General features: G+C 38.6%; 2 protein-coding genes across 7 annotated transcripts; both read right to left on the bottom strand.

The window, feature by feature from the left end:
* Positions 1-939: 939 nt before the first annotated feature.
* Positions 940-1,805, bottom strand: LOC128253332 (non-structural maintenance of chromosomes element 1 homolog). The gene is given in 2 exon segments (XM_052981652.1): positions 940-1,303; positions 1,305-1,805. Coding segments are annotated over 2 exon segments (717 nt in total). The 5' UTR covers positions 1,677-1,805; the 3' UTR covers positions 940-958.
* Positions 1,806-2,446: 641 nt separating this feature from the next.
* LOC128253343 (sodium/hydrogen exchanger 6) lies at positions 2,447-10,539 on the bottom strand. Of its 6 annotated transcripts, none has more exons than XM_052981662.1 (14): positions 9,880-10,539; positions 7,388-7,512; positions 7,141-7,329; positions 6,792-7,081; positions 6,591-6,737; positions 6,202-6,505; positions 6,026-6,137; positions 5,807-5,960; positions 5,694-5,745; positions 5,375-5,410; positions 5,002-5,198; positions 4,826-4,934; positions 4,631-4,762; positions 2,447-2,862 (listed from the first exon to the last, which is right to left on the bottom strand). In XM_052981662.1, exons 1-14 carry the CDS (start codon positions 10,217-10,219, stop codon positions 2,785-2,787), a joined length of 2,265 nt encoding a protein of 754 aa, XP_052837622.1. In that variant the 5' UTR covers positions 10,220-10,539; the 3' UTR covers positions 2,447-2,784. The 6 variants fall into 6 exon arrangements, with proteins under 6 accessions (XP_052837622.1, XP_052837623.1, XP_052837626.1 ...); XM_052981663.1 differs by having other exon boundaries at positions 5,002-5,180; XM_052981666.1 differs by having other exon boundaries at positions 2,447-3,406; positions 9,880-10,538.
* Between the last annotated feature and the right edge of the window lie 420 nt (positions 10,540-10,959).

Genomic DNA, 10,959 nt, shown 5'->3' with positions numbered 1-10,959 from the left:
TGCTGTTCACAGGTCTCAACATGAAGTAATTGAAAAATACTAATTATAAATACAATATTCCATTTTTAAGATTGGTATACAAGATGTTAATAGATTATGAAGACTGAGATTTGGAAATTATGCTATGCTCATTTTTTTTTATTAATTTTACTCAGAAATAATGAAATATTCAAATTAAAATGCCTTCTGTTTATACAAAAAAGATTGTTTGTAAACTTAAGAGGCTACACCAGTGTAACCCAGAAAAATTTTTGGATTTTTTTGTTTTTAAAGAAATTACCTAACTGAATGTTTTTAAATTTTTTGCACAATTTGAAAAGATTATGAACGCTTAATATATTTCCCCTATTAAGAGCTATCTTTAAAAAGTATCAGATATAAACAAAATTGCATCGCTTTGAAAAAAGTCTTTGTTTTTAAATTCTGCCAAATGGAAAATTTTAAACCAATACAAGTTCAACTTGTAGTCGAGTTATGATGTCAGCAATTTTCAAAAATGTCGTTTCGAGATAAACACAGGTTAAAGTTTCAGGTGCAGCGGCGTATGCCTGCGAGCGACCCTATATAAAAAATATTTTAAATACAATCTTGCCGCTTTCACAGGACATTTTTGGAATTGTAAACTATCGATTAGGCAAAAAAATTTGATTTTAAAAAAAAGTTACACTGGTATATCCCCTTAAACCATTTTTAAACCAACCATTTAAAACGGCGGAAATCCGGGTTTTGAGTGATAATAATTTCAGTCTCTATTTCTGCGAGATATTGTGCTTGCTTAGAAACCATTGTTTCTTTCTGACAAACAAAATATAATAAAACCAAAAAAAGGTTTTTTTTATTTTTTGTAAACCTTTTTTAAATAAATTGTTTATTTTGTAATCTTGACATCAATTAGTTAATACCAAAGGTATCACAGATTAGAGTAGCAAATCTTCATGGTTGGTTTCATTCATTTTATTCATGAAGAAGAACTGGTGGACCGTCGTAAAGGTGTTGTCCACAGGTTGCCGCAGGACGGGCAAATGTCTCGCCGCTGCAAGTACGTGTGGATGCACTCGCGGTGGAACTGAATGTGGCAAGATCCGCAGCGTATGTCCCACAATACCAGGCACTTGCACAGCATGCAGTTCTTGATGTGCTCTGTGTGGTGGGAGGTCAGGTAGAAGTTCAGTTCGACGAGGCTGCGCGGCCCCAGGTAGATTCTCTCGTCCAGCTCCATGAAGTAGCCCATTTGGGTCCACTTCTGGAGCAGTTCCTGCATGCGGCTCTTCTTGACCGGCTTCGAGCTGCCCTGCAGGAGGACCTTCGCTGTAGGCAGCATTCCAGGGGATGTGGCAGTCCTCCTCGGCGGCAATCTTGTCCAGCAGTTTGGAGAAGTACTGGCACTCCTCGGCCGTTAGGCCGGTGCTAGCCACGCTGTCGGGCGTGGCATCTGTCTTGGCGTACACCAGGTACTCCTCGGTCTTGATCGGGTACTTGATGAAGACCAGCGACTGGCCCAAATCGCTGATGGAATCGTTTATTTCACCCACAAATGCCTTCACGGCCTCCTTGCTGGAGGGTTTTGAGACCTGGTGTTGGGCGCATAGCGGGCCCAGGATGTTGTCGATTAGCTCGTAGCTAAGGTAGCTGTGATTCTTGCAAGCGCGAACGAAGCCGCGCTTCACCACATCCATATCTGCTGTACTATCTGTCGGTAGTATCAGACCACAACAAATTCAAAGCAATTTTCGCCTCCTTCGCAAGAAGCGCGCTGTCGCAGTGTGCCCAGATCAGCATAGTAGAGCTGTTAAACTATCGATAGCACTATCGATAGTCAACGAAAACCAGAAAGAAGCAAACTTCGGAAAGCCGAAGTTCATATACTCTTGCAGTTTTTGCAATAATTAAACATTCTTTAAAACATCTAAATTTGGAATTATGTTCGTATGTTTGAAAACATTATGATGATTTTCAACTCAATTATTCGATCGTTCTATGGCAGCAGTAATATCGTTTTTTTTGGTTTTAATAAATTTAAAACGGAATTCTAAATTATTAAACCATTACAATGTCCAAAAGAATTTAAAAAAAATGAGTCTCTATTTTGTTTTCTTTTATTTTATTAATATATGATGTAATCGTCCGATTTTAATAAAATGAAACCGTAATTCTAAATAATATAGTCGCCCGATTCGCCTCGTCCCGACATTTATACTACCTGCAACAGAAAGAATCAGAAAACTGATAGACTAGTTTGCATAGAAACGGACGGACGGACGAAGGGGCAGACATGGCTAGACCGACTCTCTTAGTGATGCTGATCAAGAGTATGTTTTATAGTACCCTCTGCACGGGTATAAAAATTGATATAAATCAAGGGTTATTTAATTAAAATTGAACTTAAAAATTCTATAACTTTTATAGGATTAATTCGGCAAAACAAGTATATTCTTGTGAGGAATAATGATTGCACTTGTTCTCGAAATCAAACTTTATTATTTTTTTTTTAAATTTATTTTTTGTTCTTTAGACTTAAAAATTAACAGCACAACAATACATATTTTCAGAGAGCTTCGCTTTGTTATAAATACAGCGTGTTTATGTAGTAAGAAATTGTGTCTTAGCTTATATCGGAACAAATAAATATATCAGCAAACGATCGGCATTTATAAATTAACTCGAATAAATTTACTTCAGTTTTCAAAACGATATATTTACACTAACTTTGTCAACGAAAAAGCTAAAAGTTTATGTTGTGTAAAATACATCAAAAATTATTTATGATTACTTTTGCCTCTCCTTTTATAACTTTTTTCCATAAAATCCTAAGAGTCTGATTCTCGTCGACACTGGACTTTGAACATGCTCCAGAATCTCCATCTGGATACAAATTTTGTTTTTTGGGTTGAGGCGTATATTATTAAAATATTTGCATATTTTGCGATGTAAAATAAATAAGAGAAAGGAAATATGTCTTTATAAGTATTCATATTAATTTTCACTAGTCTATTCAATTACAAATAATGTATATATTATATTTATATATTTTGGCAAAAATTAATAAATGGCAAAAAGTTAAAAATAAAATATTCAAACAAGACATATATGCATGTATTTTGTCGTGTTTTAAGGTATTGTATTGGTGTGTGTCAGCTCAATGATAGGTAGCCTTTTTAGTTGGTGCCCTTAACGATTTATTACGTTGCACAACAATTTGTAAATTAACTGATAAGCTTGATATTTAATTTATATTTATAACTAGAGTTCCGAATCACATATCGTAAACAAGGAGAAACTGAGATGTAATAATCTAATTTGTACAGTTTTCACATAATTCATTTTAAATGAGACCAATTAAATAATTAAAAAAAAAATTAAAAGCGAATGTAACTTAAATGTTAATATTTAGACGCTCTCCTCTTACCTAAAAGAAAATAAATATATTAATAAAACAAAGTGAATAAATGAATATTTTTCAACTTTAAATATTTATGTTTATATGTACAGAAGGCGATTTAAAAATGAGGAAATCAACTGCAGATCAATTTGTACTTACATGGTTAGTCGCGTGTTAGAATCTATTAAATTAGATTTTGAGGAAAAGTACAGAAATTAAAAGTGAACAGTACAAACGAACAATCTTAGCTGCTGTGCTATAAGAAGCTTTTGTTAGTCGGTTAATCAATGCACTGACTGGACTGACTGACTCTGGACTTAGTTTTTCATGTCTGGGTTTCCGTCTGTGCTTCGTTTACAACATTTGGGTTACCAAGGAAAAGTAGACAAAAACAAACAAAAATATATTAAATAGTAAATAAACGAAACGTATAAGAGACTGGCTGGCACTGGCTTGATCTCTGGATTTTCCATAGATATGATTACATGAAATTATTAGTAACCAGGCTGAGTTCATTTGCAAGGTGATTGGCTTCGTCCAATTGGACAGACTTTTGATTCGGGCATTACCAATGAATGAATTTAAACATGACATAGTTTGTTTCAGATGAATGCAGTTTTTCGTTGGTTGTTGGAGTTTTTGTTGTTATTGTTAAAGCAACCAAAGTTTAATTGATAATGTAGTCCGCATGGGTTAGTTAGATGATGGATTGGTCGAAGGAAAGACAGAAAGAAAGAAAGATGCCGCAGAAATGAATAAATAAATTAATATCATCGCTGATAGAGTGGTTACATTTCAGTTATATATGTAAGTATATTTGGTAAGCATGCATTAAATAGTAGTTCACAGTCAAATCAATATTACATTAGTGTTTTAATCGTCGACTTGGCGTCGCTTGCCGCTCAAACTTAAACAATTAATCAACAATATTAAAAGTAGGTGCAAACTTATACATTCCTTTCCTCTTACACCACAAAATCAACATTTAAATTATACAAAAACAAATTATCGTTAAACAAAAATCACATTTCCATGGTTGTTAAATAGTTGTCTAATTTCAAGAACAGTGTGTCTACTTTGCCAAAGTATTCTTTCAGTATTTAGTTGGGTTGAGGTTTTTCGTTTCGTGTGTTAGTGGCCAGCTTACTAGGCCTAGATAAGTCTTTGGTGGTTGTATCGCACATTCGGTTATTCAATGTTGCGGTAGCTAGCAAGTAGATGGTGATTATCGGCGGTGTACTTGATACTTACGCGACTGAGTGAGTTTCGCCGCCCCACGCCCGTTCCCGATTCGGGTCCGACGTCTTGGCCGAGACCGTTCCCGGTATCGTTGTCTATGCAGATATCCGAGTCCGAGTCCACGCGCCTGAACTCGCTCCCATCCTGAAAGGAATGCCGGTTAATCAGGGCCCTTGGACACCCTCTGTGATGCTCTGCGCAACTCACCTGGGTTAGTTGCTGCGTGGTGGTGAGCAGCCTGGCAATAGGATTGCAGCAAACGGGCAGCGTCTCCAGCAGAGTGGGTCGAGAGTGCGTCAGCAAAGGCTTCATGTACCTTGGGATATGGGAAAATTGTTAAATGCAATCCGAATCTCGGTTGTCTAAGGGCACTCAGAGCTCACTTGGTATCAAAGCTCCCCCAGATCCTAGCCAGAATAGCCTTCTCATGACTGTTGCGACGGCGTCCACCGCTTGAGCCGCCGAAGCTGCCATTGGGCCCGTCCGCTGGTGTGTCCAGGTTGGACTCCGTTCCACCAGACAACCGCATTTTGCCGCGACCTACTCCGCCGCCCTCCACATCCTGCAAGTAGCCATCAGACTAACACAGAGTTCAATTAAATGGTATAAGCTCTACGTTCGATGAGGGTGACCAAATCAAATAAAAACGGGCCTGCCAAACCCTCGATAGTAAATGTGGTAATGCCAAGAACAAATTAAGAAATTAGAGAATAAAACCAAACGGACTGGTATTGAATGATCATTGCCAAAACCTACCGTCTGCGGGTGTGCATTGTCCATTGAATTGTAAACCTTTTTATCAGATGGTTTTATGTTGTGAAGTGCGCAGAAATGTATAAATAACAAAAGACATGAGTTAAGGACTATTCTTAGAAAAGAGTAAAAGAAACCAATCGGAGATTTAGAAATGCAATCGCACTCAGCATGCTTGCAAGAGCACTAGTAATAAATGGTTTCAAGTTCTACTTATTAAGTGAATCTTAACAATCCTCTAGTCTCCAAGAAACATTAACTTTACGTAGCATTGCAAAATGTTGTCTACAAGCACGTTTGTACGTGATATTTGTGTACTCACACTGTGCACCTGGTAATTATTTAATTGTTCAGTCTCATCGTCAACGCCAACACTGCAATTGAGAAAAGTGGTGTGACTACGAGGCGGAGGCATTCAAATCTGGTCGTACTCACGGTATTTTTAACCAATTGAGCAGAAAATTAGCTGCTCCACCCTGGATTACAACCGTAAAGATGACAATCAGCGATGTGGCGGTCAGCATGGCCTGCCGAGCATCCGACACGGTATTGCGAATAGCCAACGCAAAGGACATGGCGCCACGTAGTCCTGTTTTAAGGATATGCTTGTTACAGATTTTCATTCGAGAGAAACAATCAGGGACGTGGACTTACCTGCGAAGAACAGCATGTGTTGAAAGTTTGCTGAGATCTTGGGCTTTCGCTTAATGTTTAGTAACCAGGACAGGGGGTACACATTTACAGCGCGTCCTATAGCGGCGCAAATCTGAAAGAAAACAGTATTATAGAGCGAAAAACTCCTAATGTGTACTATATTTTAATAAACTCACGAATGCTGTTATGATGAATCCTGCTTCAAAATGATGCTTGGGAAAGGTAAACATCGACACTCCAATATAAGAGAAGATAAAGTTCTCGGCCAGAAAGTTGAGCAGCTCGAAGATCTGTTTGGTCCTTTGCCGCGAATCCTCCGAGAGGTTGTTGTATGTGTAGTGGGCCTGGCAGATGCCGCAAAAGAGCACGGCCACCACTCCAGTCAGCTCTGTAGCCTCTGCCAGCAAGAACGTGCTGTAGCTCATCAACACGAAGAGCGCCGACTCTAAAAGGGGAAAGTCGCGCACCCGCGTAAACTTGGTCATGTGTGGCAAAAGTTAAGGAAGCGAATGGCCTAGAGGTGGGTCTTAAGTAAATGCTAAAACAAAAGCTGGTTTTTGGAAAGGATATCAATGCTGTCAAGCAGCCCATGGCGGCACCAATCATCAGGGACAGGAAAAAGATGGAAAAGAAGTCACTCAGAGAGCGCAGAAAAGCTGTACTTTCGAATTCCCCTGTATTGGAATAATGTTCACCATAGTTTTGAATGGCTCTGAAAAAGAAACATTGTTAGTACCCATAATTGGCAGCATACGTCAACACTTACCCGCTAAGGACTATGGCCACGGCATCGTTGAGCACAGATTCGCCCAAGACAAGCGCATATAGGTTTACATCGACCCGCAGGTCATTGAATATGGCTAGAATGGTGAGCGGATCTGTGGGAGATATGAGGGCTCCAAAGTAAAGAGTGTCCAGAAATGATAAACTGCTGCTCAAGTAATTTTGCATCAGTTTCACACAGCCGTACATGAAGCCCCCGATCAGGAAGGCCGACAATGTGGTGCCAACAATGGCAAAAGTGAGAATGGCCCCTAGATTTCGGAAGAAATATTTCTGCAAAAGCAAGAGTTAAGATTAATTTTTAAAACAAATATATTGTCCAATGAACCAACCTTTTTCAAGCTGTAACCCGCGTAAAATATGATTGGTGGTAGGATGATATTGAAGAACACCTCCGGATCGAACGTTGCCTTTAGATCGATTTCGTTTTCATCGACATTGTGGACCTGACCACGAAAAGCATAAGCATATGTCTTAATGCCCTCTGGCACCTTGGTTCCATTCGTTTGGTTGACGGGGTACTGAAATGAAAATCAAAATTATATTACCACAGACTTGTTTCAGTGTAAGGCGACTCACTTGAAACCAGAGGGTATCGGGCGGCAACTTATCGCTGTACGTCGGAACCCCTTGCGGCTCCACCTGCATGTGGACAAGGGTGGCCGAGGTGCCCGCATACCGTATAATGGCTCCTACAATCAAGCCTGGAAAAGAGTACACAAATAAAGATAAAACATCCATTTGGCTTGGCATTTAAATTGAGTTCCATTTTCTCGCCAGCATTATGGAGCAGCCAACGCAGTGCAAATTTTACAATGCTTTTAAATGTGTTCTGTATTTAATCTTAATTTTCTGATAACACTTAGTGTACAACAGTTATCAAGAATCTATTTGTATTCTGAACTAGCTGTTTTGATTGCATGATAAATATTTATTTCTTATAAATAACTTGGGATACTATTTAATAATAATTGGGCACAGTAAAAAAAATTAAGATATGGAGATTTGGACAATATAACCTTTGCCTTTAGCGTTATGTTATGTAACTAATAACCTTTTTCACTCTATTTGAGCATTTTGAGTACATATTATCAGTAATCATATTTTCATTGTGTTGTGTATCATACAGGTTTTTTACCACGAATAGTTGACACATTTTTCGCTGAATTTTTCGATCGTTCCTATGGCAGCTATACGATATAGTTGTCCGATATTAATAAAATTTAAACAGTTATTCTGAAGTATCAATTCATTTATGTTTATTGAAATATATTATTATGTAATTGTCTTGTAATGCCTTCGGTATTTATTCTTGATCAGCGTTTAAAGTTAATTAAAATCGGACGACTATGTCATATAGCTGCCATAGGAACGATCGAATAATATAATTTGGCCATGTTTTGATTTCTCGGCCAGGAAGAATGTGAAAAGATTAGATTCTGAACCATTAAATTTGTATTTTAAACCAATTCAAGCCCATTTGTCGCCTGTCTGGAATTGCCTGACCTATCGCAAAAGCAAAAGTGTGACTAATGAAACAGAACCGATAAGAAATATGCTTAGTCAAACTTTATCAAAGAAAACAACAACCAGTCAACAAGTGCTTAAGGCAGCTGTTTGTTTTGCTTCCTTTAAGAAAGGAATCAGTGTTTTTTGTGTTATTTTAAATAAATTCGAATTGGGGGATGAGCTGCGCATTACTAAAAGCATTCACCCGCTCTGTTGAGACAAACTTGATAATCATTTCCAATGTACGTTCGCCCTGGGAATTCAATGGCTAGCCTAACCTGTTTTATTGAATTGTTTAATTAGCTTCAATTAGTTGGAAGAAATCTTGTTTGCTCTTTTATTGCTACATTGCTTTATTAAAATGTTAGAACAACAAAGTACTCAGCAGATTGGGCGATCATGAACGAGCGGTGAAAATGCAATTTTGTGGAAAACCCCAATGGTAGTGGCTGACTAAGCGCGACAAGGTCTCGTGCATTATATTTATATTTCTTAGCAAATAGTTCTCTTGCCATTGCGTGCAGGTTTTTCTATGGCTATCGATGTTACTTCTGCCCAGCATGGCTTTTGATGCCTCCCAAATGCTTGTACGTAATGCCATGGCTAGCGTACACAAAAGCGTAATTCCGAATATGTGACAACAAAGAGGTGACAATGAAAACGGCGACGTTAAATATGCATGGGCTACGGCTACAATGGCGAGCAGGTGACCGATAGTAAAGGCAGAGCCTCTGCTTGGAACCAAGTCATGGGAATTCCACTATTAACGATTTCAGTTCAACTTCACTAACTAACTAGGCCCGATATGAATGAAGACATTTTTTAGCAACATATTTCGTTATCAGACAATTACTTCTTTTATATATTATTTGTTTGTGTTTTTTTGTGTTATATGTTTATAAAATCTAAATCGTAGTGGTTTCTGGCCTCTGCTGCCCAACGAATTTGTATAAAAATCATTTAGCTAAAAAGCCAATTAATGCGATCTTAAATGCTGATTTTAGATTTTTTGGTGTTATCTGTTCCAAAAAATACTGTTTTCTTTCTGTGCAGCTATATGAACGACATAGGAAAAAGGCACTTTAAAAAGTTTCATCCAAATAGATTCAAAACTAGATAGACGAACAGGCGATACACATATGTTTGCATGTACATTGTTCATATACTATATAGGACCGAATGTGTCTCCCCCACAGCAGTGATAAAAAAAAAGGAAAAAATAAAATAAATATGCTATGTTGTGGCTATTGAATACAAAATGCTATACTTCACATTTAAATTATACACAAAATTATACTATTAAAAACAATGCATTATAAACTGCAAAATTTAATATTAAAATATTAGATTAAAAATAGGTTCCTTCTTTGAAATACCTTAAATCTAAAATTAAAATTACATTTTCAGATATTAAATGTATTCCAAAAATAGTCAAATGAAATATTTACAAAATCAAAGCGAAAAATATTTATGTAGATTAAGTGTGAAATACGTGGGTCTAAAAGGCTTTTATCTTATGAAGAATAGTGTGATACCCCTGCAAGCCCATGCACCCGACGTACCGTAGATGACTGCCAGTCCGGTCTCGTGGAGCCAGGAGACGCGATGGTGCTTGAACAGCCAGATGGTGAGGACCGTGAGGGCCAGCAGGAACACGAAGACGAGCAGGTCCAAGCTCTGGATGCGGTGATTCAGCGTGGCCTTGGCGTCCAGCGCGATGTCCGTGTCCGTGGCGTCGCAGCCTGTGATGGCGAAGGCGCATAGGGCGACTCCGGCCAGGACGAGCATGCTGCTCCGCCAGCGTCTCTGCGGCCAGGATGTGTGCACCTTGCGAGCGGCTGCGTCCGTCATTTGACCGGGCGATGTCATACCTATTCCCGAGTCCACATCGCAGTGGGTCATGCTTTCTGTGATGCTTCAGCCTGCGCCCGCAGCCGAAATCGATTTTCGCGTTACGACGTTGCTGTAATTGCTCGCGCACCAGGAGCGGAGCACGGAGAGGAGGGGAGGTGTTTAGAGCAGGACGACCACGCTCAGGCGGCGTCAGGTTGGGGAGTCGGCCTCCTTTCGTTTGGTTGTTAGTCACAAAGCCGTTATATAAAATATATTGGTCCAAAAACAGCTTTAAGCATTTCTCTGCACTTCGTATAAAAACAGTCACTTCAGTTCATATGAAAACAACCGTATGCCACCGTAGTGTGACCACACGCGACCAGCGGTAAAATGCCAACGCTGCGTTTGACCAGGAGCGGACTAGGCATAAAAGGGCTTTGACAGGGTTTTTTTTTTAAATGATGGTGCCTACGTTATGTTGAGCTTAACTAAAACAGAGTATAAGAACTAAGGTGTAGAGAATAATAACAACTTTTCCGAAAGCCACAGCCCCGTTCGCAACCATGATTACAAGATAAATTTCTTGGAAAAAACGTAAAAAGCTGTTAGTTTTGGTTTATTACATGTTTACATTCATCCTAAAATATGACATTTCTAGTTATGGATATACAGCTTTAAAAAGTCGTTCAACTTATATTGTCACTTAAAACTTTAAACGCGTTTTTCTCGAAACTGTGTTTCAACGTCGGTTGTTAAGATTTTTCGCGAACTACTCAACCGATCTTAACAAAATTTTGCACAGGTCTTCA

Source organism: Drosophila gunungcola (genome assembly GCF_025200985.1).
Source record: "Drosophila gunungcola strain Sukarami chromosome 2L unlocalized genomic scaffold, Dgunungcola_SK_2 000008F, whole genome shotgun sequence".
In the NCBI taxonomy this organism is placed as follows: domain Eukaryota; kingdom Metazoa; phylum Arthropoda; class Insecta; order Diptera; family Drosophilidae; genus Drosophila; species Drosophila gunungcola.
The sequence above is the reverse complement of the archived record's forward strand: the minus strand, read 5'-3'. Positions and strand labels throughout refer to the sequence as shown.

What these genes read in the sequence shown, in the direction of transcription:
- LOC128253343 (XM_052981662.1), bottom strand. Translation starts at nt 10,219, where the DNA reads ATGACCCACTGCGATGTGGACTCGGGAATAGGTATGACATCGCCCGGT. An exon ending in TGCTTGACAGCATTGATATC is followed by an intron (nt 6,506 to 6,590) that starts CTTTCCAAAAAC and finishes GCCACACATGAC; the next exon opens with CAAGTTTACGCGGGTGCGCG. An exon ending in ACAATGCACACCCGCAGACG is followed by an intron (nt 5,199 to 5,374) that starts GTAGGTTTTGGC and finishes ACTCTGTGTTAG; the next exon opens with TCTGATGGCTACTTGCAGGA.